Source organism: Sus scrofa, chromosome 14, assembly GCF_054392235.1.
Source record: "Sus scrofa isolate SSC_HxYL_T2T_F1_AM1 chromosome 14, Sscrofa_HxYL_maternal_Yorkshire_Landrace_v2.0, whole genome shotgun sequence".
NCBI lineage: Eukaryota > Metazoa > Chordata > Mammalia > Artiodactyla > Suidae > Sus > Sus scrofa.
The window spans coordinates 28,645,240-28,672,376 of NC_139396.1; the positions used below are offsets into that span (position 1 = coordinate 28,645,240).

General features: G+C 53.6%; 2 protein-coding genes across 5 annotated transcripts in view; one reads left to right on the forward strand and one right to left on the reverse strand.

Annotated features, from left to right (window-relative positions):
* Positions 1-3,150: 3,150 nt before the first annotated feature.
* On the forward strand, positions 3,151-12,103 carry R3HCC1 (R3H domain and coiled-coil containing 1). Its single transcript, NM_001435766.1, has 8 exons — positions 3,151-3,208; positions 3,554-3,681; positions 4,140-4,277; positions 5,696-6,299; positions 7,232-7,404; positions 9,232-9,302; positions 10,710-10,805; positions 11,790-12,103. Exons 2-8 carry the CDS (start codon positions 3,572-3,574, stop codon positions 11,924-11,926), a joined length of 1,329 nt encoding a protein of 442 aa, NP_001422695.1. The 5' UTR covers positions 3,151-3,208; positions 3,554-3,571; the 3' UTR covers positions 11,927-12,103.
* Positions 12,104-13,047: 944 nt separating this feature from the next.
* The window catches only part of LOXL2 (lysyl oxidase like 2), a 105,174-nt gene continuing 91,084 nt past the window's right edge, over positions 13,048-27,137 (reverse strand). For 2 of the 4 annotated variants that reach the window (XM_021074114.2, XM_021074115.2), the window contains 4 exons: positions 20,905-21,020; positions 19,319-19,455; positions 14,781-14,892; positions 13,048-13,988 (listed from right to left, as the gene is read on the reverse strand). In XM_021074114.2, coding sequence (XP_020929773.2) covers positions 13,909-13,988; positions 14,781-14,892; positions 19,319-19,455; positions 20,905-21,020 — 445 coding nt within the window. In that variant the 3' untranslated portion in view covers positions 13,048-13,908. Of the gene's footprint in view, positions 13,989-14,780; positions 17,110-18,143; positions 19,456-20,904; positions 21,021-22,195; positions 25,482-25,529; positions 26,913-27,137 lie in introns of those variants that run through there. The other 2 variants (XR_014828318.1, XR_014828319.1) reach the window with 2 other exon arrangements.

Genomic DNA, 27,137 nt, shown 5'->3' on the forward strand with positions numbered 1-27,137 from the left:
TTCTCTAATACATATATCAAAACTAGGCAAACATTGCAAGGACTTTCAATAACAAACATAAACTGGGTATTCTTAACGTAACCTTACATGCGAAGAGAACATTTGGCTATCTCATGCAAGCTGAGGTTGCTGGTAGACAGATGAATGCTTGTATTACCATCTCAGGTTGCTTAGAGTGAGGAGATATGAATTTAGGACATAGATTCTAGAGCTGTGGGTGCCGCCAGTGATCCTACCCATGGCAAGGAAAGGCACACAGGGTTGCAATTTAGGGTCACTATAGTAGCAGGGGACTCTAGGTTCATCCCTTCAGATGGGACTGTTTGCAGCCCCATGTCCCCCGAATGCAATCCTTTCATCATCACATCATACCTCCTGTTTCCCATAAACCTCTTCAGCACACATTTAGCATGCTTCTCTAACTGATTGGATTCATCTAATTTATTTAATGACTGACTTCTGTGTCTGGCTGTTGGCCACAGTATCAATTCTAATGGCATTCTAAAGATGGAAAATCTTAATTGGGTGGTGTTCAGGAGCGTGGGTGTGAGAGTCAGGCTAGATCTGAATTAGTTTGAGTTCCAACTCTGTACTTTGTAGCTGGTGGCCTGGGCTAAACCCCAGGTTATTCCTCTGTAATCAGGGTCAGGTCACAATCTCCATCTGAAGGGGCTGCTGCAAAGATTAAGTTCCTGCTGTTTTTATGGCAAGCTTTGAGTACATAGTGGTTATCTTCATGTTCACAAGCCCTTACTCTTTGTTACTGATTTGTTTTCAGCTTGTTGACTTCAGTTTTTGCTGCTACTATGATGAACATGATTACCTCTTTTATGTCTTTACAGGCTTCTGTCCATTTGTTTGCATCTCATTCTGTTGGTTTATCCATTGTGACATGGTAATCAGTCTTTCTTTGATTTCCTTGAGAATGTGAAGTTGTTATTAACTGAATTTTTCTTCTCTTTTCTCAAAAGAACTTTCCAATATATCCATATCCTCTTTCCTATTATGCTCTCTTCCTTCCTCTCTCTCCTCCCTCCCTTCCTTCCTTTTTTCTGCAGAAATTCTGCATATTCTTTTTTTTTTTTTTTTTTTTTTTTGTCTTTTTGTCTTTTAGGGCAAAAGACATATGGAGGGTCCCAGGCTAGGGGTCCAGTCGGAGCTGTAGCCACTGGCCTATGCCACAGCCATGCCAGATCCAAGCCACAGCCATGCCAGATCCAGCTCACAGCAACACCAAATACTTAACCCACTGAGCAAGGCCAGGGATCGAACCCACAACGTTATGGTTCCTGGTCAGATTCGTTTCTGCTGAGCCACGACGGGAACCCCTGCATATTCTTTATGCTGCTTTTTGTCCTGTTTGTTTATCTCTGATTGGGGACCATTCAATATTCACCTGCTATGTCCACAAACCGTGTGAGTAGATGCCCTTTGATTCCCTTCTCCATTTATCTTGGCATCTCTTTATAACCTTCCCCCACAAGCCTCCAAGTTACCTGAAGAGAGTGTGGTGGAAACTGGGTTCATGGGCAGCCTTCTTCCAAGAGCTTTGTCTCTGAGTCTCTCTGAATGTGTTGAAGCCCTGTATCATGGACCAGCTCTGAAGAGGTGGCTTATTCCTTCACTTGGGGGAGAGATGACCACTTTATTCAGAAAGTTGGGCCTTTGTTGTCTAAGTCAGCATGCATATTCCTTCCAGGTCATGCCAAGTCCATAGCTCCTAGGTGGCCTTGCCTCCCAGCCTCATATCTCCCGTCAGGGAAACCTGGTCAGATAAATGGTGCCATTATGTGGCCTGATCCTCTCCAGGCCTGATTCACTTCAGTTAAGCCAATGTGGAGTGTGGGTGGAGCTGGCAGAGTCAGAATCCAAATGGATGTCTGGGTTCTTCCTGCTGCCTTCTTACCCTCCCATCCTCCCCCTAGGCTGGAGGCTGGGTCAGAGGACCCATCAGACCTTAAGAATCTCTCTCCCTTTTCTTTTTTGGAGTTCCCTCTGTGGTTCAGTGGGTTAAGAATCTGACTGCAGCAGCTCAGGATGACATGGGGGTGCAAGTTCCATCCCCAGCCTGACTACCTGGTGCAGTGGGTTAAAGGATCCAGTGGATTGGTTTTTTTTTTTTTTTTCCCCCTTGGCCGTGTCTTCGGCATACAGAAGTTCCTGCGCTAGGGACTGAAACTGCATCACAGCAGTGACAATGCCAGATCCTAACTGCTAGGCCACCTGGGAACTCCCTAGAGTTCCTTTGTACAAAAAGGTCTGAAAAGGAGTCTCATGACTCACCTCTCTCATGAGTTCTCTTTGCACTTGGTGTTGTCTTATTCTAGATCCTTTTCACTCTTGAAAAACAACCTGGAAAGGTGATTTTTGTAAAGTGGTCTTTTAAAAGACATACTCTGGGAGAAATAGCAAGAGAGCAAAATGCATCTTAAGTTTTCTTAGTTTTTCTGTTCCCAGCTTCTCCTAGCTGGCCTTTTGAGGGATACTATCTCCCCGACCTTGCCCATATCCTATTGCAGGGCCCACTTAGCTCCTCTCACCCCTGTTCTGAAACCTGGGTCTTCCAGGGCCCTGCTTGATTTGGGATGATCAAGGGCTTGCATTTCAGCATTGTCAGGGAAAAGGGGGGAGGGTCACCCCTAGTCTCCTAGATTGTGATAGTCCATCCCACAGGCTGTCAAGTGGCAAGAACTTCAAGCATTATTTAAGGTGGGTGTTGGACTATTTTTAGATTTAGCAAGGTAGTCTCATTTGATGGCCTGCAAGTCACCATTCTAATGGCTACCCCACCCTGTTACCAACAAGGCTAGTACACCTTGTTAGTAACCCGTTGGTGTGAGTGGGACCTCTGCAAGTTCCAAGGAAGGGCAACAATGGTCAAAGAAATACTTGGTGTCCAGAAAATTCCTATTTATTCCTCTTTTGTGTCCATAGGGAGGGGAACAATGAACCGGAAAATCTAGTACCCCCATGACCTAGCATGTAGGAGTCACCCCAAAGTATTTGCTGAACTTTATTGATCCTTCGAGGCAGTGCGCTCTCAGGGTCAAAACAATCAAAGAGCTCACCTTTTCTGTTACTGCAATGCCTCCCCCAGCCCGCGCGGTGGCGCTGCGGCTCTGCGGAGGCCGGGGTGGTTCTCCGCAGCAGGGCGCGCTGGTTTCTGGGGACCTTCAGAGCTGCGGCGGAGACGCGCGGGGCGGCCGCGGTGAGTGCTGTTGCAGCCGGGCGGGCGTTGGGGAGGGTCGCCGCGCTCTCTCGCGGCCAGGCTCGCTCTCCACCCCACCCCGGGCCTTTCGCTCCCGGGCTTGGAGCTGTAGATTGCGCCCGCAGAGCAGGCCGGAGGTGGTGGCGCGAGGGCCGGGGACCACGGGAGCGAGCGCAGCGGGAGCCGGGAGACTCCTCTCTGCCCGGCTACTACCCTGCCCGGAGATCCCGGACACCTCTTTTCCTCGCCTTGGAGCCTGGCTCCTCTCTGATGGGAGGAGAGACTTTGGCTGTGGATTGGCACCGGGTCTGTGCTCTGATCGCGGCCGTGTCTGTGGACCCGCAGGCTCTCCCACCTGTCACCCTGGCCCTTCTCTGCTTGGACGGCGTCTTCCTCTCTTCAGCTGAGAATGACTTCGTGCACCGCATCCAGGAGGAACTGGACCGCTTCCTGCTGCAGAAGCAGCTATCAAAGTAAACTGGAGTGAGGGTTTGCCCTGGGGAGGGTGAGGAGGGCGTTCTGGGGGCTGCCTGCACCAGCTCTGCTGCTAGGAGGGCAGTGTTCGTCCAGAAACACCTTGCCCAGTGGTGCATCGAAAGTAACGGGTTTGCAGCTGGCTCTTACCTTGGCAATTAGGTTTAATAATATGCTCTCAAGCCTCTCCCAGCTCCATCTTTTCTGTGCAACACTAATCGTAACCCGAGACTGAAGGGGCCCAGCGCCGGAAGGGGGATGGCGCCAGTAGCGACCTGTGATAATCTATTGGCATGTCCTCTGCAGTCAACCTGGGACCCGAGGGGGCAGAGGGAGCCTAGTGTTTAAGCTGTCTTTAAACCGGTAGTGGCCTCAGTGGGCATAAGGCCTGGGGACTGCACCTGGAGCACCCCCCCTCCCAAACCTCAGCGGTTCCTTCCGGTCCCTCCCTCCCCAGGGTCCTTCTTTTCCCCCCACTCTCCAGTCGCCTCCGGTACCTGATCCATAGGACAGCGGAGAATTTTGATCTTTTGAGCAGCTTCTCTGTTGGGGAGGGCTGGAGAAGGAGGACGGTCATTTGTCACCTGGACATCAGGTGTGTATCCTGCCGCCTTGGAGGCTCCTTGGGGGTTCTTTGGGGGTGGTCGGGTAAGCTGGTCAGCGCCTCCCCCTCCCGGATCCCGAGGGAACCACGGTCCAGAGCTGGAAGGCCTTGGCCTCTATCCCCAGCCTCATCTGCTTAGAGACACTGCTGCCTTCTGCTCCAGTGTGGAGTAAATGTGCATTGTTTGTGAAATTCCTTTAATAATTCAGCTATGCACTGTTGGGCCAAAAGAGAGAAGGAGAGAGTAGTTAAGGCAGCAACGGTGTCTGTCTGCCCAGTGTTCCTCTCAGGGAGCTTGTGCCTCTCAGAAGCCATGATCATGAGAGGACACCTGGGCCTTCACATACCTCTTTCTTTCTTTCTTTTTTTTTTTTTTTTTTTTTGTCTTTTTAGTCTTTTTAGGGCTGCACCCATGGCATATGGAGGTTCCCAGGCTAGGGGTCCTATCCAAGCTGTAGCTGCCGGCCAACACCACAGCCACAGCAACTCCAGATCTGAGCCGCATCTGCAGTGTACACCACAGCTCATGGCAACACAAGATCCTTAATCCACCAAGCGAGGCCAAGGATCGAACTTGCAACCTCCTGGATGCTAGTTGAGTTTGTTAACTGCTGAGCCGCAATGGGAACTCCCACTTACCTGTTTCCATGTGCATCTTGCAGGATCTTAACATAATGACTATGATCCTAGCCTTTCAAATTACATACCTTTTTCTTTTTACTTCTTTACTTAAAGTTTGGGGTTTTTTTTGAAGTCCAGTCATTGTTCTTTTTCTTTTTTTGCCACACCCACAGTATGTGGGCTAGGGATGGAACCCATGCCACAGCAGCAACCCAAGCCAGAGCAGTGACAATGCCCGGGCCTTAACCTGCTAGGCCACCAGAGAACTTTATTTATTTAAGTATAGTTAATTTACGATGTTGTGTTAGGTCATGGTGTCTGGCACAGTGCTTCAGTCTTCAGGTTCTTTTTTATATTCTTTTCCATTATGGTTTATCACGGGATATTGAATATAGTTTCCTGTGCTATCCAGTAAGACCTTGTGGCTTATCCGTTCTATGTGTAACAGCTTGCATCTGCTAATCCCAAACTCCCAGAACTTTCCTCTCCCACGCCCCAAAGTTACATATTTTTCTAATAACATAGTTCCCGAATGCAAGTACTTACCTCACCTGGTGAGTAACTGAGGACTCAGCAGTCTCTAAATTGGTTTATATCACCGGAGAAGAGCTGGCTGCTTGGGGCTTGTTCAGGAATAGCATCCAGCCTCCACTACGATGCGTTGTGAAGGTGTTCTGGCTTTGGTTTTTGCCTGACGCTGACTTCAGAGCCTCTTGGCTGCAGAGTAGGTGGCTCCATTTTCCTTGGGGCCCAAACACTGCTCTTATCACCGCCTGCTCCTGCTCCAGGTTACCCAGTTCAGACGGACCCTCTGGCCCCTGCCGCCCTCCTGCCTCCCACCCCAGCAAGTACCGAGGTCCTCGGCCTGCCTCAAGCCAGGGAGCGGCAGCTGGCCCCCGAGGGGTGCGGGCCGGCCGGTGGCATCGCGGACGCAAGCCGGACCAGGCCCTGTACGTGCCCCGGGGGCGGCGCAGGCAAGAAGAACGGGCACCACCCCCTGCGCCAGGGCTCCTAGGAGATGCTCCAGCTGGCAGGCCCCCAGAAGAGCCCGGAGATGTCAGGGCTGGGGACCCCAGCTCTGATCCGGAGCTTCCAGTGTTGGTGACTCAGGCCCCAGAAGACCCAAAAGGCCCTGGCAAAAGTTGTGAGAAGGAGTTGCTGCCGGACCCAGTGGCCACGGAGCCCCCGGGGCCTGAGAGCCACTCGGGGACAGGAGACGGGCCGGAGACGGCCACCCAGCCTGGGCCCAGTCTGCAGCCAGACTCGGAAGAGGGGCATGGGAGTGAGCTGGAGAGGAGCCTGGTGGCAGAGGAGGAAGACGAGGAAGACGAGGTGGAAGAGGAGGGGCCGGGCAGCTGCTCTGAGGACCATTACAGTGAGCTGCTGCAGGAGGTGATGAGGCTCTTAAGCCCGGAAAAGGGAGGGCGGAAGTGAGGTGGGTGTAGTCGAGGGTGGATGGGGCCCGAGGGCCACGGGGTGGGGGGGGGTGCTGACTAGCAGGGCCGGGTGTTGGGTGATAGGGGTCCCTTAGGAGACATGGGGGAGGGACACGGCGGCATGGCCCACAAGAGTTGGGACTAATGTCACAGAAGGGAGGAGGCCCCGGATCTGGGATTCAGTGTGGCTTTGGGTCCCAGCTCAACCACATAGGAGGACCGTGGGCAAGTCATTTGGCTTGTCTAAGTCTCTATTTCCTCACCTGAAAATAGAGCAGATAAAACACATGTGTCACAAGGTAACATAGGAAGGAGGTTGGGGCCTGAGCTTTGGGATGCACTGCAGATGCTGGTCAGGAAAATGACTCTGCCGCCTGAAGCTGTGTCTTACCCTCTCCTTTACTCGGAGCGGTGTGTCGGCCCCTGAGCCCAGCGGCGATACATCCTCATCACTGTTTTATGGATGAAGGACTGAGACCCTAGAGCTTTGCTTATTATCTCATCGTCAGTGAGAGTAGGAAACATCCCAGGCTTGCCCAGCCGTGTCTTACTGTCAGCAACTTGGGGCAGCATTATTTAGTTCTTTGACTTGGTGTACCCATCTGTAAAGTGGGTCTATAGCATAGAGTTTTGGGGGATTCTCTGAAATGTAACATGTGTCAGTGCCAGCCACCCAGTGGAGACGCCACAAAAGTAAGTTCCTGCCCTAAAACTCATGCTTCTCCATCTTCTGACCCAGTCTGCCATCCTGCTGGCTTTCTCAGACTCCTGCCCAGACGCTGTCTTCCCTGCCGGCCCGGAAGCCTGCAGGCCTCCTGTGGTTTGGAGGGCAGTCATTTAGAGCCCTGGGTCAGAGCCCCCCTCACTAAAGGGCCTGTTCTCCCCCAGATAACGGACAACCTGACCCAGAAGGAGATTCAGGTAGAGCACATCCACGTGGACACGTCGTCCTTTGCGGAGGAGCTGCCGGGGGAGAAGGACTTTGCCCACGTGGTGGAGATCTACGACTTTGAGCCAACATTCAAGACCGAGGACCTGCTGGTAGCCTTTTCTGAGTTCCAGTGAGTGCCGGTGAGGCGTCGGAGAGGCAGGGGCACGGGTGCCCGGCTTCTGGAGAGGAGCTCAGACACCCCTTTGTTGTGGGGACAGTTGCTTGCCCCTCTCCTGATGCCCAGCATTCTAGAAAGAAAGGCACGAAGTGGTTGTGGTTGTTCTGGGCTCCATACTCCTGCGCAGTTCGGCCTCCTGGCCATGACTGTGTGCAAGAGGAGAGCTAATTTTTTGGTTATAGATACTTTTCCAGAGGCCTGAGTTCTGGTCCTGCTGACAAAACAGCTGACCTCCGTCCTGGCCCCCTGCATGGCTGCACCCAGCTAGGACGCGGCGGGCTGGCCCTCAGGATGCGGGACCCAGGCAGCCACCACCTCCCCTGCTCCACGACCTGCCACCCAGTCAGTCAGTAGATGGAGGGCCGTCTCCAGGCGAGAATGGAAATTTCTGGGGTGCACTGGGCTTGAGCGGCTCTGGGACAGAGTCTGGGTGGTGATGGGAGGTGGGATGTATTGAGAAAAAGGCTTTTCCTGTTTCCCCAAATTCCGTGGATCCAAGCCCAGTCTTTTCTCCTTTCTTCTTTTTCTTTTCTTCTTCTTTTTTCTTTCTTGGCTGGCCTGGAGTTCCCAGGCCAGGGATCACATACGAGCTATAGTTGCAGCCTAAACCATAGCTGTGGCAATGCCAGATCCTTAACCCACTGTGCTGGGCCAGAGATCGAACCTGCATCCCAGTGCTCCCAAGACACTGTCGATCCTGTTGCACCACAGCGGGAACCCCATCCTTTCTTCTTTTCCTAAATGCTTTTTTTTTTTTTCTCTCATCCCCCTTCTTTTTTCCTACTTAGGCTTTGAAAACATCCCTTTCTTCATGACACCCTGTCTGACCACTGCGCTAACAGCCTCTTTTGCCCTTCCCAAGCCTGAGCTGGCAGAAAGCATGAGGGGGAGTTCCCGTCGTGGCGCAGTGGTTAACAAATCCGACTAGGAACCATGAGGTTGTGGGTTCGATCTCTGCCCTTGCTCAGTGGGTTAACGATCCGGCGTTGCCGTGAGCTGTGGTGTAGGTTGCAGACGCGGCTCGGATCTTGCATTGCTGTGGCTCTGGCGTAGGCCGGTGGCTACAGCTCTGATTCGACCCCTAGCCTGGGAACCTCCATATGCCGCTGGAGCGGCCCAAGAAATAGCAAAAAAAAAAAAGACAAAAATAAATAAATAAATAAATAAAAACCAAAAAACAAAAACCAAAAAAAAAACAGAAAGCATGAGGGGCTCATCTGCCCTTGACCCCTGGGGGTGGAGCTGAACTGGGGCCACTGGTGGCTTCCTCGGCCAGCCTGGCCGGACCTTGGGGCCTGGGACTGCAGGGCCCAGAACTGCTTTTGGCCTCTCACAGGCCCCAGACTCTGGGATGCATTCCTGCCAGCAGGAAGAAAGTTCCTCAGGGCAGCTGCAATGACATGATTATTTTAGGTCCCGTCTGTCTCCCCTCCACATGAGCCTCTTGTCTCCAGCCTCGGATCCCACCCTTCACCTGTGTGACAGCCCCTGTAAGGAGCCCTCTTGGCCCTTGGCGTGGTGCCCTGTGAGCTTTGGGTCCTGGCTTTTTCATTTCTAGGAGTCGGGGGCCCACCCGATCAGCAGGGGTGATACTAGGCTTTCTGAAGCTGACTGTATGGGCTTCAGCCAAAGTTTGCCGCTGGCAGTTGTCTCTTTCCTGGGTGAGACAAACCTGCCTTGAGCTCGCAGTGTTTAAGGACTGGTGGTGAGAGGGGACATTCTGCAGCAGAAGGGGTTCTGCCCATCTGCTCTCATAACCATGTCTTTTCCCTGGCACAGAGAGAAGGGGTTCAAGATCCAGTGGGTGGACGACACACATGCACTGGGAGTCTTTCCCTGCCTGGCTTCAGGTAAGGCAGCTGCCCAGTGGGCTCGGCTCCTCCTCCGACCGCTGTTGGGAAGGGAGGGCGCCTTGGTTTCCTCAGGTCGGGGCACAGGCTACCCTGAGCCGGTGGACTGGCCGGGCAGCTCCTGGCCACTGGATCCAGAAGTCCAGGGGGCACAACGAGCTCTGGGTCAGGAAGCTCACGGCCACACCATTCCTCTTAGTGTCTTCAGTTCAGAGGGTTCAGGTTCAGGTGATATAACTGAGCGCATGTCACAGTCTAAGCCCTAGGTGTTGCCACATACTAAATGAAAGCCTATGAAGGTGCTGTTTTTATGTAGGTCCAAAGCATGCAAGTGCCGGAATCTTATACGGTTTGAGCAGATGTGTTCTCATTCCGTTTTCATGACAGCCTCAAAAAGTGTGTGAGACGACCTCTGTTTTACAGACGGGGAGACGGTTCCCATCATGTCAGTGTCTGATCAAGGTTATGCAGCCTCTCGGTGTCAAAGCTGGGGACGCCAGCCAGCCTCCTGGCTGTCATTCCGGGGCTCCTCCTCCCTCCCAGCCCCTTCCTGAGCTGCCTGCCACGCCACTGCTCTCTCTGGGTTTAGTTATAAAAAGTGACCCCTGGTCCCCCTTTGCTGGTATTCTCGGAACCACAGGCTTCTGCACACACAGCTGGGAGTGGCCATGGCTGGTGAAGGCCCAGCCTCAGGAGAGCCTGAGGGTTCCAGGGGCCGGGGGCGGTGTGTGTGGGGGGCAGTGTCTAGGGAGCCAGAGGCGCAGGGCATGGTGAGGACTTCAACCCTAGAGAAGGAGCTGCTGAAAGGAAGGCCTCCGGGTCGCTGGAAAGGATGAGCAGTGGGCCAGGCATGGCCGCGGCTGCCTTCTGGACTCCCCTAAGCTGTGTGGCACAGGCAGACCATGTCCTGGCCTCACTGTCCTCATCTGTACGGTGGCTTGGACCTGAAGCCCGTCCCAGCTCTGACAGGCCTTGTCCGTAAGTGGCCCAAGTGCTCCACGGCCCGGCACAGCTTGGGGCGGTGAGGGCACGCACTCTGGGAGGGTTTGAGTGGGGAAGGATGGAGTTTGTTTTAACCTCCCAGGTTCTAGGAGGCAGGGGCCTGCCTCTCCTGATGGCAGAACCGCAGCCTCACCGTGTGGCTCCTGAGCAGCCTGGGGCAGGAGCGTGGAAGCAGGGCTAGGCACAGGCTCTCCTTCTGAGAGGCCTGCAGGCTTCTGGGGGATGAGGCCAGCCAATGGAGTTTGTCCCAGCCGCACCAGAGTGCTGGCAGGGCAGCCCTGTCCCTGAGCTTTAGTGGGTGTATGAAGCAGCTACATCAGCTTTGGGGTGATCTGTGTGCTCCTGGGTCCTGGGAGGCCTTAGCAGGAGGAGGAGAGAATGGCTTCAGATCTCTTCTTTCCGTAGCTGCTGAAGCTCTGACCAGGGACTTCTCTATGCTCAAGATCCGGCCCCTCACGCAGGGAACCCAGCAGTCCAAGCTGAAGGCCCTGCAGAGGCCAAGTAAGGCAGCCGGGGGTCTGGGTGGGAAGGCTGTGGGAGCGCGGGGTCGGGCGGGGCAGGGCGGGGCCTCCCCTCTGATTTACTCCTGCCTTCAGTTCTCTGCTTTAGGGCCCCTGGGCATCGGTAGCCAATGGGGTGCACGCCCCACCCCCACCCCAGGGGGTCTGGGTGCCTGGGGAGCGAGGACCCATCAGGAGTGATGTCTGCCAGCTGCTCCGTCCTGGGCTTGCCCTCCATCCATTCCTCTTCTGGGGGTGGCTCAGAGGAAAGCTTTCTGGAAACCGTGTTCTGCTGTAGGATAAAGGAGCTTGGGCTTTGGAGTGACCTTGGCTCTGGCACTTATTTAAGCTGGTCCTTGAGCAAGTCAGCTAACATCTGTGAGGTGGTTTCTTTCTCTGAGATACCGTACTAGCAGACCAGAGGAGTGAATAAGACTTTCCATAGCGGTGACGGCGGCACACAAGGTGCCATTGAAATGATGACCCCTCCCCTTTCCCCTCCCTCCTTCCAGAAAGCACGATGGGGCTTTTAGAGGCCAGTTTTCCAGGGTTGCAAAGCAGTGACTGGCAAAACTGGCCCAGGAGAAGCCTGCTGAGGCCCTCCACATTCTTGTGGATTACGTGGTCTTTGTCCCAGACGTCTTGGGGACAATAAACATCCTGTCTGTTGATCCAGGAGCTCCAGGTGTCCTGTCCTGATTTGCTTCCCTCTTAAAGGGCCCTACAAAGCAGGGAGGTGGACGGGATTAATACTTCCCCCCATAGCTGGAGAAACGGGGAGCACACAGAGAGGTGGCAGGATTAGGTCAGGACCCCAGAGGGGGCCTGGAGTCCTAGGTGGCCCCCTCTCACCAGCGTCTGGCCACGCCAGGACACAGCTGGGCCTCGGAGTTTGGCTCTAATGGCCTCTGAGGCTGCCCTGTCACTGGGAGGAGAGGCCATAGCCTTGAATTCAAGTCTCCACCCTGTGGGGCTTTCTTTTTAGAGCTCCTGCGTCTGGCGAAGGAGAGACCACAGACAAATACAGCCGTGGCACGGAGGCTGGTAGCCCGAGCTCTGGGGCTCCAACACAGAAAGAAAGAGCGGCCTGCGATGGAGCCTCCCACCACCCTGAGGCCCTGAGAGGCCCAACCAGTCTGGACCGCTGCCCCCCACAATTCGGCTGGTGCCCCAGCACCACAAGCCTTTACACACACTAGAACCTGCGCCATCCTAGGGGCGTCACTGTGGGGCATGGTGGGCTTGAGTTTGGTCTAGTTCCCCAAGTTGAGAAAAAATAAAAATTTAAGAGTTACAACCTAAGTGCTTCAAAATGTGATGGTCTGCCTAGGACACTAGGGGGAGCTGTTTGCCTTCCATTTGAGACCTGTGGCTGCTGGAGAAACTGGGCCTTGAAGGCATCTTTGCATAGAGCCTGCCTGGTTTTTTTTTGGGGGGGGAGGGGGGTTAACCCCTGTTACCACACCTGCCCAGCCTCCCCCAGAGCAGCTGTGGGCTATTGGCAATGCTGAGGGCCCTGACCCTCTTGTCTGGTCCTAGTGCTGCCTTTTGTGCGAGTCCCACTGGGTCCTTGCAGAAATAAACATGAACCAACTAAGAGGTGAACTCTGAGATGCCTGCTGAGTTCTCTCCCCTCATAGGAAGAGGTGGGAGGCCCTTTGTGGGGACAGGGTCCTGGTGGACTCATCTTTCTGGTTTGAGTAGAGTTGGTGCTAAGTGGCCCAACTCGGGTGTTCCGAGGTCCTCTTGATCCCCTCTGACTTGCTGAGCTGTGACAGTGGGAGCCCCGGGCCTTGGGGACAGCCGCTGGCTTGGCATCCACCCTCACCGCTCCTGGGGAAGAACACGGGCTATGCTCTGCTCCATCACCCTCCCCCAGAGCCCAGTGCAGGCATGGCCCTTTGGGGACGCCTCCTGAGACTTGAGTCTAAATGTCCCATCTGGTCCTCACCAGGCTGTGCCCCTAACACATTTCACTAAAAAAACAAGAGCTGATGAAATGTTGAGTCCTGTATTTGTTGATTTTCCTCATTTCCTAGACTGTTGCTCTGGGCAGGAGTTGCTTCTCCTTCACGGTGGGTTTTGAAGGAGGCCCCTTTGGCCATGCTGGATGGGAGGGGCCCAGGAACCCACATCTGTGCAGATGAGAACCTGTAAGGGTGCAAAGCTCCCTGACTGCTAACTAAGGGAAGGAAACTTACTGTTCAGTGGCTGGGTGCAGAGGCCCAAATGAAACACACATGCAGGTTGTAAATCTTTTATTCCAAGTTTCAAGTATGTAAAGTGTCTGTGATGACACATGGCGATGGGTGAGTGTCCTCATCACCCAGGACCCTGGTTATAGCACCGCTGAATCAATTACCCACAGCACTGGAAGGACAGAAAGATGAGTCACTTACACAGGTGGGTTGGGTTTTCTTTTGAGCTATGCTTTCAAAGGCCCAGATGCCCAATATTAAATGCCACTAAGTTACCTGGTGTTTCAAAGTCTGTGAAAAGGTAATAATAGTATCTTGAAAAACGAGAGGATGCAGGGGTGTGGGGGGCTGGGGGAAAGAGAAGCACCAACTCTGAGCTCACCGAATCAGAAGACGCGTGGCAGCATTATTTATATGTGTCGATAGAATAGAACAGAGTAGAGGCAGTTGGTTTAGTTGGAAGAGAAGTCTAGGTATTCAGGTTGGCTGGAAATGACCTAAGAGGTGGAGAAACTGGGTTCAGCCTGACCTCCTTGGTTTGATAACTCAGGTTGCCAACGTGTAACCTGAGAAGAAAATGACCCCATGTTACCTGGGGTGAGCTGAGCGCATGGTGTCAGACTGGGAGTGGACGTGTTTGGGATGGGACAGGTTGGTGACAGCCTGTGCACCTGCGGCCCTGGAAAGATGACTCTTGGTTGGCGCTGCTCCCACAGCCCTGTGGACAAGCCCCACCCCCAGAGGCCTTCCCAGGCTGCGTCAGGAACACGCCTTCCTCGTTGTCCTCCTGAGCTTGGCTGTGGCTGCAGGGGGTCGAGACGGGCTGGGTGAAGGGAGCCGGGCAGGCTGCAGTTGTTGGGGAAGACGCCCTGCGGCCTGAAGCCAGGGAGCGACCACATGGCTCCTTTACCGCGAGGTGAGCTGGTTATTTATGAGTCCACTGAAGTGTTCAAACTTTTTTTCTGTCTCTTCGCTGAAGGAACCACCTGAGGGGAGGCCATAGGGAGAGAGTTTGGCAAACTGTAGGCTCAGGCCTCGCCAGGAGCCTGGAGCCACCCACTGCCTTCCCCAGGTGACCAGTGGGGCCACCTTCCTGTGATGCCACTAGGGCCGTGACAGGTGCTGGTCATCTCCAGAGCCAGGTACGTGTTAGGTGCTCTGTCAAAGTGGAGCAAGGTAGTGACTAAATCTAGTGCTTTTAGCTTCTGCCTGCACCGAGAGCGAGGCCCTCACTTTCCTGCAGGAGAGAAAGCCCAGCCTCCCCTTTTGTAACCCAGGTTGCACATACGAAGTACAAGGAAAGGCTTCTTTCTTTTATTGGCAACCAGAAGCCACAGGGGTGGACCAGCTTCTAGCTCTCAACGGGAAAATGATACACAGAGCCCACAAATTGCTGACGCCCACATTTTTGAGGTCTCATGCATAATGAGCTGGTGGCCTCAGTCCTTAAATAGCTCTGGGGTCTGCACCGGGCCACCCATTTCTGTACGGCCCTCCTCCTTAACCAGAGCTGGCTGTGAAAAGCCCGTCTCCATCCAGGCCTGTGTGTCTAGTACGTCCTTCCTGTGTGTGGAGATGCGTGGCTGGTCCCTTGCCCTGAGGTTTCTAACCCAAATTAGGAAGCTGCTCTGGTTTCTTGAGAAAATGACAGGCTCCTGCCTGTCTCCTGGAGGTAGGCTGCAGGGCTGGGGGTCGGGGATTCCGGGGGGGGGGGCTGGCAGGCCTGAGGGGGCCCACCCTGGGGGTGCTGTGCTTCCCAGGAGGCCCCAGTGCCTTACCTATGTGGCAGTTGTACATCCAGATGCGGTGGCCGTCGTAGCGGGTCCTGCACTTCATGATGTTGTTGGTGTAGTCAGACTCTGCCACCTCGTAGTTGGGGTTAATGACAACCTGGGGACGAGTCAGGTCGCGGTGGCGGGGGGGGTCCTGCCTCAGCTGCCCTCCATCCCAGGCCCAGTGGAGATGCTGAGACCAGGCCCGCCTTTCTGGCAGGACTGACCTCAGGGAAGGAGCAAGCTTGGCAAGGGCGGTGCTCCCAGAGCAGCCAGGGCAGGACTGGCTGGAGGTGAGGGCGGGGAGGCAGAGGGGGAGGCCGCCACGCACCTCTGTCTGTCTTGGTGTCATTCACACACGCGCGCGTGCACACACACACACACACACAGCCTTATCAAGAGTAAGCCTCCAAAAAAGGGGTCACCCTCTCTCCTGGGTGCCCTGGGAGGTTTGAGGTTTGTCCAGAGGCAGGAGCTGGGGCCTCTGGAGGCCACAGAACAGCTGCTGAAGGAGCCGGAAGGGAGCTGGGGAGCAGGACGTGCTGAGATGGGGGGACAAGGACTGGACACTGTGGGGAGTTGGAGGAGGGCTGCCCTGGGCGCTGGAGACGACACTACTCCCCATGGTGTGACACTGGACATGTCCCTTCTGCTCTCCAGGCCTTGGTTTGCTCTGGGGGGGGTCCCTAAGCCCTTCCTGCTCCCAGTGCAGAGCCTGGACTCTGGGGGGCTGCCCCTCCTCCTCTGCATCACCCCAGGTAAGAGGGTGTGGCCCAAAGAAGTGGGAGCACAAAGGATCATTATTTTGAGGGGGCTTCTGTGAGTGGACAGATACGGGAGATTTGGGATGAGGAACCCAGAAGAGAAGGAGGGGAGTGGGAGGGTGAGGAGACAGGACCCGGGCCTGAGAACACAAATGAGACCTTCCCTGGAGGGTCCTGCTCCGCTCGGAAGGGCTGAGACCCCGGGGAGGCAAGGGGTGGGGGCAGAGCTGCCCTAGATGGGTGTGTGTGTTGGGGGGCAGCTGGCTAGGTTTGGGGCTCTCAGACCTTTCCCCCCAGAAGGGCCTGGGCGTGACCCTTTAGCAGGCTGGCTGGGGCTGCCAGAGCTGCTGTGGGAACAGACCAGTGGGGGCCTCTGCCCCTCTGGGGGCCCTAGCCTGTGTCCTCCCAGTGACTCTGTCTCTCAGCGAAGACTGGGAAATGTCCTGCTTGGGGTGATCTGACTTTTCTTTGATGTCTCTTCCACCCGACAAGCTTAGCTGTCCCCTGCCCGAGGCCATGCCTGGCTCACAGCCCTGGGCAGAGCCACCTACCCACTGAAGCTCAGGAAGCCCTTCACCCACAGCAAGCAGCCCCACCCCTGGGGGAGCCCACCCAGGTGTCCCTGATGGGTGCTCGTAAGGGCAGCGGGGGCTGTCAGGGTCTGTTCAACCCACTTGGGCGCGGGGCTGGGGGCTGAAACGAGTGGTCTCCCAATTCCACCAAACTCTTGTATGTACACGTCTACATCCCCTGAGGATCTGTGGGTAGTGGCTTTAGCACCTTACCCAAGAGGATAGTGGTTTACAATAACCAAGATGTGGAAGCAACCTAAGTGTCCATCAACAGATGAATAGATAAAGAAGATCTCTCTCTCTCTCTCTCTCTCTCTCTCTCTCTCTCTCTCACACACACACACACACACACACACAGGAATAGAATATTACTCAGCCGTAAAAAAGAATGAAACGTTGCCATTCGTGACAACATGGATGGACTAGAGGGTATTATGCTTAGTGAAATAAGTTAGAGAAAGACAAATACTGTTGGGTTATCACATATGTGGAATCTAAAAAATGAAATACACTAGTGAATATAACAAAAAATAAATAGACTCAGATATAGAGAAAAGCTAGTGGTTACCAGTAGGGAGAGGGAACGGGGGAGGAGCAAGATAGGGGTATGGGAATAAAAGGTACAAACTACTCTGTATAAAATAAATAAGCTTCACAGCTCTGGCTCAGATTTGATCCTGCAAGGGGTGGCATAGGTCACAGATGTGGCTCAGATCCGGTGTTGCTGTGGGTGTGGTGTAGGCTGGCAGCTGCAGCTCTGATTCAACCCCTAGCCTGGGAACTTCCATATGCCATGGGTGTGGCCATAAATAAATAAATAAATACATTAACTAAAACAAAAAAGCTATAAGGATATATGGTACAGCACAGGGAATACAGACAACAGTTTACAGTAACCATAAATGGATTATAATCTAGAAAAATTTTGAATCACTATGTTGTTCATCTGAAATTTATGGGATATTGTGAATCGGCTATACAGGATTAAAAAAATAAGGAGTTCCCATGGTGGCTCAGCAGTAACAAATCCAACTAGTATCCATGAGGGCGTGGGTTCGATCCCTGGCCTCACTCAGTGGGTTAAGGATTCTGTGTTGCTGTGGTGTAGGCTGGCAAGCTGCAGCTCCAATTTGACCCCTAGCCTGGGAACTTCCATATGCTGTGGCTGTGGCCCTAAAAAGATAATAAATAAATACATACATACATTAAAATAGATTTTTAAAAGATATAAATAAGATAAATAAATGAAGTGGCAGTAGCTGTCTTGTGTTGAAACAAACCAACAAAAACATCTGCTGTGGATCCAGGCAGTGGTGAGAACCAGGGTCCTAGTAACACATTGGGCCCTGCCTCTGAGCCTCTGTGCACAGGCCCCTCTGGCTGGAACGCCACTCCCTCCTTGGCCCGGCTTTCTCCTGCCTGTGCAGCATTCCTGGCGCCTGCGCTTGGGTCCATGTGGGAGTGGAGAGGGCCAGTGACTCCCAGGCCAGGGCTTTCACACGTCTAGAGCTCCATGTCTGTATCAAGGGAAATATTCTTTCCCACGAACGTGCCCATAAGAAGTTAATGTGCTAACTATGGTTTAAGGGTCAAGAACATAGAATACAGAGTCGATGTGACCTAGGTTTGCCTGGCGATGAACTGAGGGTGATGGTACAGCCCTTCCCTGGGGGGTTACATGAGACAGTGTGTTCACAGGGGGAAGGCAGGGTCTGGCCTGCCACTGACCTTCCATGAGCCATAGTTCTTTTCTTCTTTTCTTTTCTTTTTTTTTTTTTTTTTTTTTTTTTTTGGTCTCTTTAGGGCCAAACCTGAGGCATATGGAAGTCCTCAGGCTAGGGGTTGATCAGAGCTACAGCTACCGGCCTACACCACAGCCACGGCCACGCCAGATCCAAGCTGTGTCTGTGACCTACATCGCAGCTCACAGCCACACCAGATCCTTAACCCGCTGAGCAAGGCCAGGGGTCGAATTCGAGTCCTTATGGATACTTGCGGGGTACTGCTGAGCCACAATGGGAACTCCAAGCCATAGTTCTCGAGGAGATGGCATGGTCAGAATTTACAGGTTCACCCAGCAAAGTGATAGAAAACCTCAAACATCAGCCACCCCGCACGGCGTATGTGTACAGAGACACGGATATTAAGTTTTTAAAAGAAAGAGCACACTGCTCTTTGCTTGGGCCTCCCTGAGTCTGCGGTTCTGGGCTCGTGGGTGGAAAAGCTCTTGGCTGTCTGCTTTCCAGCCTCTGAAACTGCCCAGGGAAACTTTCAAAGCCCCTCTGTGGTTACTTCCCTGCAGGTGGCAGTTCCTCCCAGGAGTGTCTGTAGGGTGGGGGACCATGGCCAGGCCCTGGGCTGGCTGAATGCTCCCTTAGGAGCAGAATGACAAGGCAGAATGACACACTTTTGGTGGCCCACTCTGCCACCCAAACGTCAAGCTGGAAAGCAAGATGGGTGAGGATGTGGGAAAAATGAGAAGGTGAAACGAAGTCTCCACAGGATATGGTGCCCCTTGGCTCCCCACCAGTCAGGGCCCTGGCTGAGGCATGCAGCTATCTGCAGGAAAGTGGGAGGCCAAAGCCTCTTAGTTCCTCCCCAGGGTCGCCCTTCCTCCTGGACAGAGTATGTGGAACCCTGGGAAGTCCCCACACAATCACTGTCTCTAGTGCCTGACATTCTACCATTATAGATTCATTTCTTTGCATTGAAAATTGTCCTCCCTGCAGATCCTCTTCTGTGAGGCAAACATTTCTGGGAGAGGTAAGTCACAAACACTTGTGAGTAAATGGCTCTTTGTGTGCTTGCTTTCATCCTTGACAGCACAGACCAAGGCAGGATAAGGACCCTGGGAGAAATCGGGGCAGAGGTGAGACTATAGCTCCAAAGGACACAAGAAGTGTAGGTTGCCTTAGAGGGTGGCACAAAGTGCTGGCCTGAGGACCAAGATGCAGGTGCATCTTGATTTGTAAGCACCAGGTGTTAACGGAACTGATGTCTCAGGGAGTCTGTATGCCTCGCATACCTGGGTTACCTGGGTGACCGTGACAGTGTCTGGGTGCAAGGCTCCTGCACTTTAGACAGCCTGGCGCCCATTCCTGTGTTTTCCGTCTGGGTACCATCAGCAAGGAGGCTGCCTCCCCCTCGCTAAGGCAGAGAGCCCTCCCCCCATCAGCAGAGGCCTGGAGCTCCTTCTCCCACCCCTTACCTGGAACAGGTAGTCTCCAGGAGGCACGTCTGTGATGTCAACCCACTGGCAGTCAATGTCATGGCGGTACATGTCCCAGCAGCCCATGGTGATGCCCTGCTCGCCGAAGTTGGCACACTCATAACTTTTCTGGATGTCTGTAGGCAGGGGCAGAGGAAAGCCTGTCACCAGGCGCCCATGGCCCCACTGCCCGCAGAGGCTTCCTCTGTCATTGTGACACCCTCCCCACTAAGGGCCCTGAGCAGCTCTGCCGGGTGAGTGACATCCCCAAACTCCACCCTCAACATCTCTCCTTCCCCCCAAGCCCTCATCCTCTGCTTCACCTGGGCTCAGAGCCTGCTCTGTGCTCTCCTTTCATTGCATTCCCTCCCTGGACTCCCTACCCACATCCCACTGCTCCCTTCGGGCCCCCTCCTCCACAAAGCCTTCCCTGGCTACTCTGGCCTACCCTCACCTTTCTTTTCTCGTTTTATTTTTATTTTATTTTTTTTTAAGGGCCTCAGTTGCGGCATATGGAAGTTCCCAGGCTAGGGGTGGAATAGGAGCGGTAATTGCAGGCCTACGCCACAGCCACACCAATGCCTGATCCAAGCTGCACCTGTGACCTACACCACAGCTCACGGCAATAACGAATCCTTAACCTACTCCATTGATTGAGGCCAGGGATCGAACCCAAGTCCTCACGGGTACTAGTCGTGTTCTTAACCTGCTGCACCACAACGGGAACTCCCACCCTTGCCTTTCTAAGGAACATCAGCCTGGGAATGAAGAGCATGTGCCTATCTGGTAAGTCTGGGTGTTTACTGTTGAGCCCGATGCGGGGGTCTTGTCTCCCTCTAGGGAATCTGCTCTGGATGTGCGCTCCGTCTGGCTTGTCTCTCTGACTCCTGGGTCAGCCTATTGTCTGGCACATGGTAGGTGCCCCAGACCCATCTGCTGTGTGATTCCATGGCATGCCAGGGGCCACGTCAACAGCTAACAATTTGCACCCATTTATTGAGAAACAGCCACATCTGGACACCACCCTAAGCCTGGCCATCCTGATAAGGTCAAGTGTCCCCTCTCAGAGACCCTGGCCATGTCAGGTTGGCAGCTGTGCCCACAGGTGGTCACGGTGTAGGTGTGGCGGCAGTGAGGGGCGTGAGCAAGTGATGCCTCCACCTGGGGCAGTTGAGAGAGTCTGAAAACGTCAAGGGGGCGGGCGGGGGGGAGGGTGTGAGCTTGACCTTGAAGGTAAGTGCCTGTGGTGCAGGGGCACTTGGTGTTGGGGCACAGAGAGAAAGGCTGGGCAGCCAGAGTGGGAGGGGACCGAGGCTTTGGGCCTTACCCGGGAAAACGTGTGGACCTGCCAGTGCTCTCTGGTCTAACTCTGGGCAACCACGTGCCTTGATGGGCCGGCCTGCCCACTGCCCAGGCCCCATGCTCTCGCCATGGGGTTCCCAGTGGGAATGGTCCCCAGAGGGAAAAGTCCTTGGTGGCCAGGGTGACAGAGTCCCGAGCCAGGCCTGGGCTCTGGGCTGGGTGAGCACAGCCACAGGAGCATCTGCGTCCCCCTCAAGCTTCCCAACCCCCCCCCCCACAGATACCTCCTTCACATTCCGTGTCCTCCAAGCAGAAGCTGGCCTTGTGGCCCTCTGCCACCTTGGTCCCATTGAGGTTTAGCAGGTCGTAGTGGGTGAACACCTCCATGCTGTGGTAGTGCCTGGGGGGTGAGACAGAGGGGGGCTGGAAATCAGTTTCTGGAGTGATTGCTGCCTGCCAGCCCAGCTGGCCATTTCCCTCTGGGTACACCTTGGGCAGAGCAGTGTGGTCTAGAGTGACCCAGGTGGGAGAGGAGCGGGTCATGGGGCACAAAGGGAAGGGGGGATGGAGGCGAAGTCGGGGACCACAGGGCTTCCATGGGCTCTGGAGGGGGACAGCCTGCTCCCCTTCCCAGTCCTCAGGTCTCTTGTCAGCTAAACGGGAATAATGATGCCTCACACACGGGCTGTCGTGGGAACGTGCGAGGGAAACTGATGAGCACGGGGCTGGCATCAATAAGGCCAATAAATTAGGATTTTTTAAAGTAGATGCGTGCAGTACCTTCCTGAGCCCTCAGGTGGCTGCCACAGCCACTGCTCCTACGTGGTACACTTTCTGCAGGTGAATGTCAGTCCCTCTTTGATGTCTTTTTCTCCTCTTTCTTTTGAGGGTCGCACTTGTGGCACATGCCAAGTTCCCAGCTAGGGGCTGAACTGGAGCCGCAGCCAAAGGCATGTGCCACAGCCACAGCAACACCAGATCTGAGCCACATGTGCCTACACCGAAGCTCGTGGCAATGCCAGATCCTTAACCCACTGAATGAGGCCAGGGATCAAACCTGCCTCCTCATAGACACTATGTCAGGTTCTTAACCCACTGAGCCACAATGGGAACTCCATCTTTGATGTCTTTTGAAGACTTTTTTTTTTCGTCTTTTTAGGGCTGCACCCACACATATGGAGGTTCCCAGGCGAGGGGTCGAATTGGAGCTGTAGCCGCTGGTCTACACCACAGCTCACAGCAACGCCAGATCCTTAACCCTCTGAGCAAGATCAGGAATCGAACCTGCGTCCTCATGGATACTCTTCAGATTAGTTTCTGCTGAGCCACGAGGGGAACTCCTGAAGACTTTTTAAGGTGGGAATATGGTGCGGAGGGAGAGAGGTTGAAGAGGGGAGGAGGTGTGGGAAAGGCACCCATGTACCGAAGCAGGTGACATTGAGCAAATAAAAAGGAGGGGGAGAGAGGGTTTCCTGCCCAGCGCGCAAGAGAGGGTGGCAGGTGCATCATGCGGGCCCAAGAAGGGAGCAGAGGGGGACGCTTGTGCACTCCGGTGCCTCTTGCCTCAGCTGAATGTTTTCTTTTGTTTTTTTCTTTGCTTTTTTTTTTAAGGTTGCACTTGCAGCATATGGAGGTTCCCAGGCTAAGGGTCAAATCAGTCAGAGCTGCAGCTGCCCGCCTACACCACAGCCATAGCAACAGGGATCCGAGCCGCATCTGTGACCTACACCACAGCTCACGCAAAGCTGAATCTTTAACCCACTGAGTGAGGCCAGAGATCGAACCTATGTCCTCATGGATACTAGTTAGATTCGTTTCCTCTGTGCCACAACAGGAACTCCTCTGCTGGAGTGTTTCCTTAACAGTGTCCCAACTCATACCTTGAGGGGAGATGAGAACAGATGCAGATCCTTGGGAAGGCCTGTGTTTGGTGCAGAATAAATAAGGGAAACAGGCTGAGGCTCTTGGTAGCCAGGCCCATCCTAAGCTGCTATATGCAAATCACAAGCGGCTGCACAGATTTGAATGTGCTTGTCTCTGTCATTACAGGGACATTTGGGAAATGGGGGAAAACCAGGAACAAGGTACCCAGCCTTGGGGAATAGAATTGCGAGTTTTGCTTCTGTGCAACCCGAGATCCCTCCTTAGGAAAGACAGAATGACAGCGTGACCCCTGTGGGGGCTTCTGGAAGGATGGATTAGGAGACATCACAGAAATACCTCCTTGCTTGAAATCTGGGGCTTGTAACTGAGGAGCACTAGGTACCTGGCACCGCTCATTCTTGTACCCCTCCTGGGAGTGATGGCATCGTATTTTATTACCAGCACCACTGCTCCCATCGCTCCCATCATCCCCAGATCCACAGCAGCTCCCTGGCCTCCCAAGCCTCAGGTGGCTGGTCTCAGGTTCCCTTTGCTGGAACAGGAGCAGGAGAGGACAGGGGGAAGAGAGAGATTAAAAGGCCAGGCTGCAGAGAGGAAATTAGAGGCTCTTTTCCCTTCCTCCTGTGTTGGGCTTGTGCTAAAAATAATGTCAGAAGTTCCTAAGTTGGGCTTTTCCCAGGTCACTCATGTTGCTGGGTAAAAGGATGCTGAGCCAGAGGCCCACAGGGACCATTCACAAGGACGTGTTTTGTGGCTGTTGAAGGGATGATTTTGAACGAGTCTATTTTGGCTTCTGGAGAGAGCATGATGAGACATGAGGTCTGACTCACTGCCTAAAACATGTCTGCATCTTTCAGAGAGGGGTTTATGTTACCATGTTTACCGGCTGGAAAGACTGAAGAGGAATAGGCTATGTTCCGTTGTCTAAACAAAATTCAGACGGAGTCCACAGACGGACTCTTGTAAGGCTGACCTTCTCCCGCTCCCCCTGTTTCCTGAAAACTTGATTTAAGAGTCTTCCCCCAACTCTTCAGTTTTTCCCCTGCAGACACCAGGAGCGAAACAGCTGGTGTGGAGCCTCCTGATTCTGGCTGGCTGCCCTGCGGGAGCCTCTATGCTTTCTGTCTGGGGGGCATGTGGACATCACCTCCGGGGCCACATTTCCCTGCAACCAGGGGCGCCCCCCCTCCACCACCCATACAAGCATCCCAGGAGACACAAAGCAGGGCTGCTGAGAAGGCAGGAGGTGCCTCCTGGTGATCAGGGGACATTTCCTCTCTTCAGGCTGAGTGTCCTGAGCTTCAGGGGTCTAAGTGGGGTGGGGGGGGGTGCTGAGCCATGGGATAAAGTTAGGGAAACTCTGATTTGCAAAAAAAAATTTCAGAAGTCTATGGGGGGGAAGAATATCAGACACTAGGCAGAGGTGACTGTAACCTGGATGAGAGGAAGGACAGCCTTCTAACCGTGCGATTCCGGAGTTCTAGGGCGGCAGTGGTCCAGGCAGGATGCTCAGCGGGAGGGGGACCCCCATCCATCAAGGGCCATGAATATGAAAGAGCAGGGCTCCTGGCATTTCCCTCTAGGTCTGGTTGTTAAGGAGACTCCTCCGGGGGTCAGTCTCTGTGTTTCATCTTAGTGCTTTCAAGGAACAGAGCTCTGTTCCTCACTGCAGCACCCACTACATCGGGAGGGAGAGTCTTCCTGCTCACACTTATTTGAGCCGGGGTTCTCAACTCGGCCCCACAGATGGCCTTCGGTGTCTGTAAATCTGCCAACACAGGATGTTCCATCTAGAAATGACTTTTTGGAGTGGAGGATGGGCCAGCTTTCATCACACTCCCACAGGGACCCGACAGAGATTTGGGGCCAGGGGTCCTGTTGAAAGGTCCTCCCACAGAGCCTGGAGAAGGCCTTCTTACACTCCCTGGGGACTTCTGGTCAGAGGTTCTCAGCCAAGGTCCAGGAAGGCAAGCCCTGAAGGGACATATGCTTAGCCAGGATGTTCTTTCCCAGCCATCCCTCCCAAATCATTGATTGCAACATCCGTAAACAAAGAAATAAAACAGAACTCAGGAAAAGCAGGGGTTGGAGGGGTGGGTGCGGGGTGTCAAAGTTCCTGGAGCTCCAGCTCAGAAGAAACACTTCCAGAACGTCGCCATGTGTATCCTTAGAGAAGGGACTGTTCTTTGGAGATCAGGCCTGTGTCACCGGGAGACTCCCACCACGTGGTGCCTGGGTGGAGCGCCATATGCAGGGCAGAGATGCAATTACCTTCTACTTAGAGACCCACAGGCCAGTGTTTCTGCCCATGTGCTTTCTGAAGGAAATCAGGCACCCGTATGTCATGGCTTTAATTCTACTCCCTGACTTCCTCCCTGTAAAAGACCTCCGTGGTTCCTTTTCTTTTTCTTTTTTGTGCCCCCGCCCCGCCCCACCCAGGCACATGGAGTTCCCTGGCCAGGGATCAGATCTGAGCTGCAGTCAAGTCCCGACCTAAGTCACAGCTGTGGCAATGCCAGATCCTTAACCCACTTTGGTGGGCCCCAAGATGGAACCTGAGTCCCAGCGCCACAGCAGGAACTCCCCTCCATGCTTCCATATAAGGACCAAAACATCTTTGGCTAATTAGGACTTTAGGACATACCGATAGTAATTACAGCTGACCTTTGAACAATGCAGAGGTTAGGGGTGCTGACCGCCACAGAGTTAAAAATCACCTCCTGCTGTCTCTGCCTCGGAAACCAAGAAGCTGATAAATGACTCACCTCCTCCAGGGCAGGAAGTTGCAACCATTTGGCTAGAATTGGGCCTCAAACCCTAGTTCTTTTGATTCCACATAGTGTGGAATCCAACTTTTCCCCACACTGAGTTAATTTAAAATCTGTAAAATGAAAATACATGTAGGTACTATATTTATTGGGAAAAAAACACTATAAGTGGATTCATGCAGTTCAAACCCATGTTGTTCAAGGGTTGACTATATGAAGAAATTGTAGCACCCCAAAATTCTACCATAGTCCTTGACTATATGAAGAAATTGTAGCACCCCAAAATTCTACCATAGTCCTTTCTTTTGAAATGGGTTGAACAGCTCTATCCTAAAACAGATTCAAATGTGACCTATCCATATGTTATGACATGAAGAAGCAGCCCAATACAGATTTTTTTTTTTCCTTTTCAGGGCTGCACCCACAGCATATGGAGGTTCCCAGGCTAGGGGCTGAATCAGAGCTGCAGCTGCCAGCCTACGCCAGAGTCACAGCAACGCTGGACCCAAGCCGTATCTGCGACCTATACCGCAGCTCTTGGCAATGCCGGACCCTTAACCCACTGATCGAGGCCAGGGGTCAAACCTGAATCCTCATAGGAACAACCTTGGGTCCTTAACCCGATGAGCCACAATGGGAATTTCCCCACCCCCAAGAGATTTCTCATGAAGATTGGGCAGAGATAACAGAAAGAATGCATACAGTAGCCTGGGAATCAGATAGGGAGGGCCCCAGCTTCTTGTGTCATCTTGGGCAAGTCACATGAACCCTGAGCCTCCATTTCCTGACCCAGGAAAACGAGGGTTCCCTGCCCTGGCACGTGAAGGGGGTCAATAAATGTTAGTTCTTATGCCCCTAACAGTGGGCACTGAATTTTAGAGCTGGAAGGACGCCGAGAGGCAGCCAGACGGGGGCCTCTCAGATTTTCATGTGCACACAGTTCCCTGGTGACCCTATTAACATGCAGACTTGGATGCGAATCTGCAAAGTGGTCTTGGATTCAGCACTGATGGCAGATGCTGCCAGCTCTCGGGCCTCACTCAGGGAAGTAGGACCTAGTGCAAAAGCTCTTGTAAGGATCGGGATTCTGAGCACAGGGGCAGCTGCTCACTGTGGACCCCTGGGGGTGGGGATGGGGGGGCTGCTATTGTGTTGAATGGCAGGGGCCTCCCTCCCTCCCTCGCTTCATTTTCAGCAGCGTGCTCACTCTGTTCCCTCCACTTGCCCAGCTCAAGTCTGAGGAGAAAATGAGAACAAGCAGAGGCAGCGGGTTCTGGATTAGGGTAGGAAACAAGGCAAAAGGGAAAGAAAAGAGGGGAGAGGCAGGAAGATAAGCTGGGTGGTTTTGTTGGCTCCAGCTGGGACTGGCTCTAGGATTTCACTCAGTTCTTGTCCAGGATTTATATAGCACTGGGCTCAGAGCCATAGACTGGGGTCTGGAAGGGACACGAGAGGTCCCGGCTGATGTGGCCCAGCTGGCCTGACATCATGCAGCTGGTTTGAGGCACAGCTGGGCTGACAGACCAGGCCTCAGGACTCCTAGATCTAGAACTCTTGTGTCCATGCCCACTGTCTTCCTAGGGATACTAAACACGTATACCAGGATTTAAAAATTCTTTTTCTTTCTCTTTTTTTTTTGCCTTTGTCTTTTTTTTTTTTTTTGGCTTTTTGCTATTTCTTGGGCCGCTCCCGCAGCATATGGAGGTTCCCAGGCTAGGGGTCGAATCGGAGCTGTAGCCACCGGCCTACGCCAGAGCCACAGCAACGCGGGATCCGACCTGCGTCTGCAACCTACACCACAGCTCACGGCAACGCCGGATCCTTAACCCACTGAGCAAGGACAGGGACCGAACCCGCAATCTCAT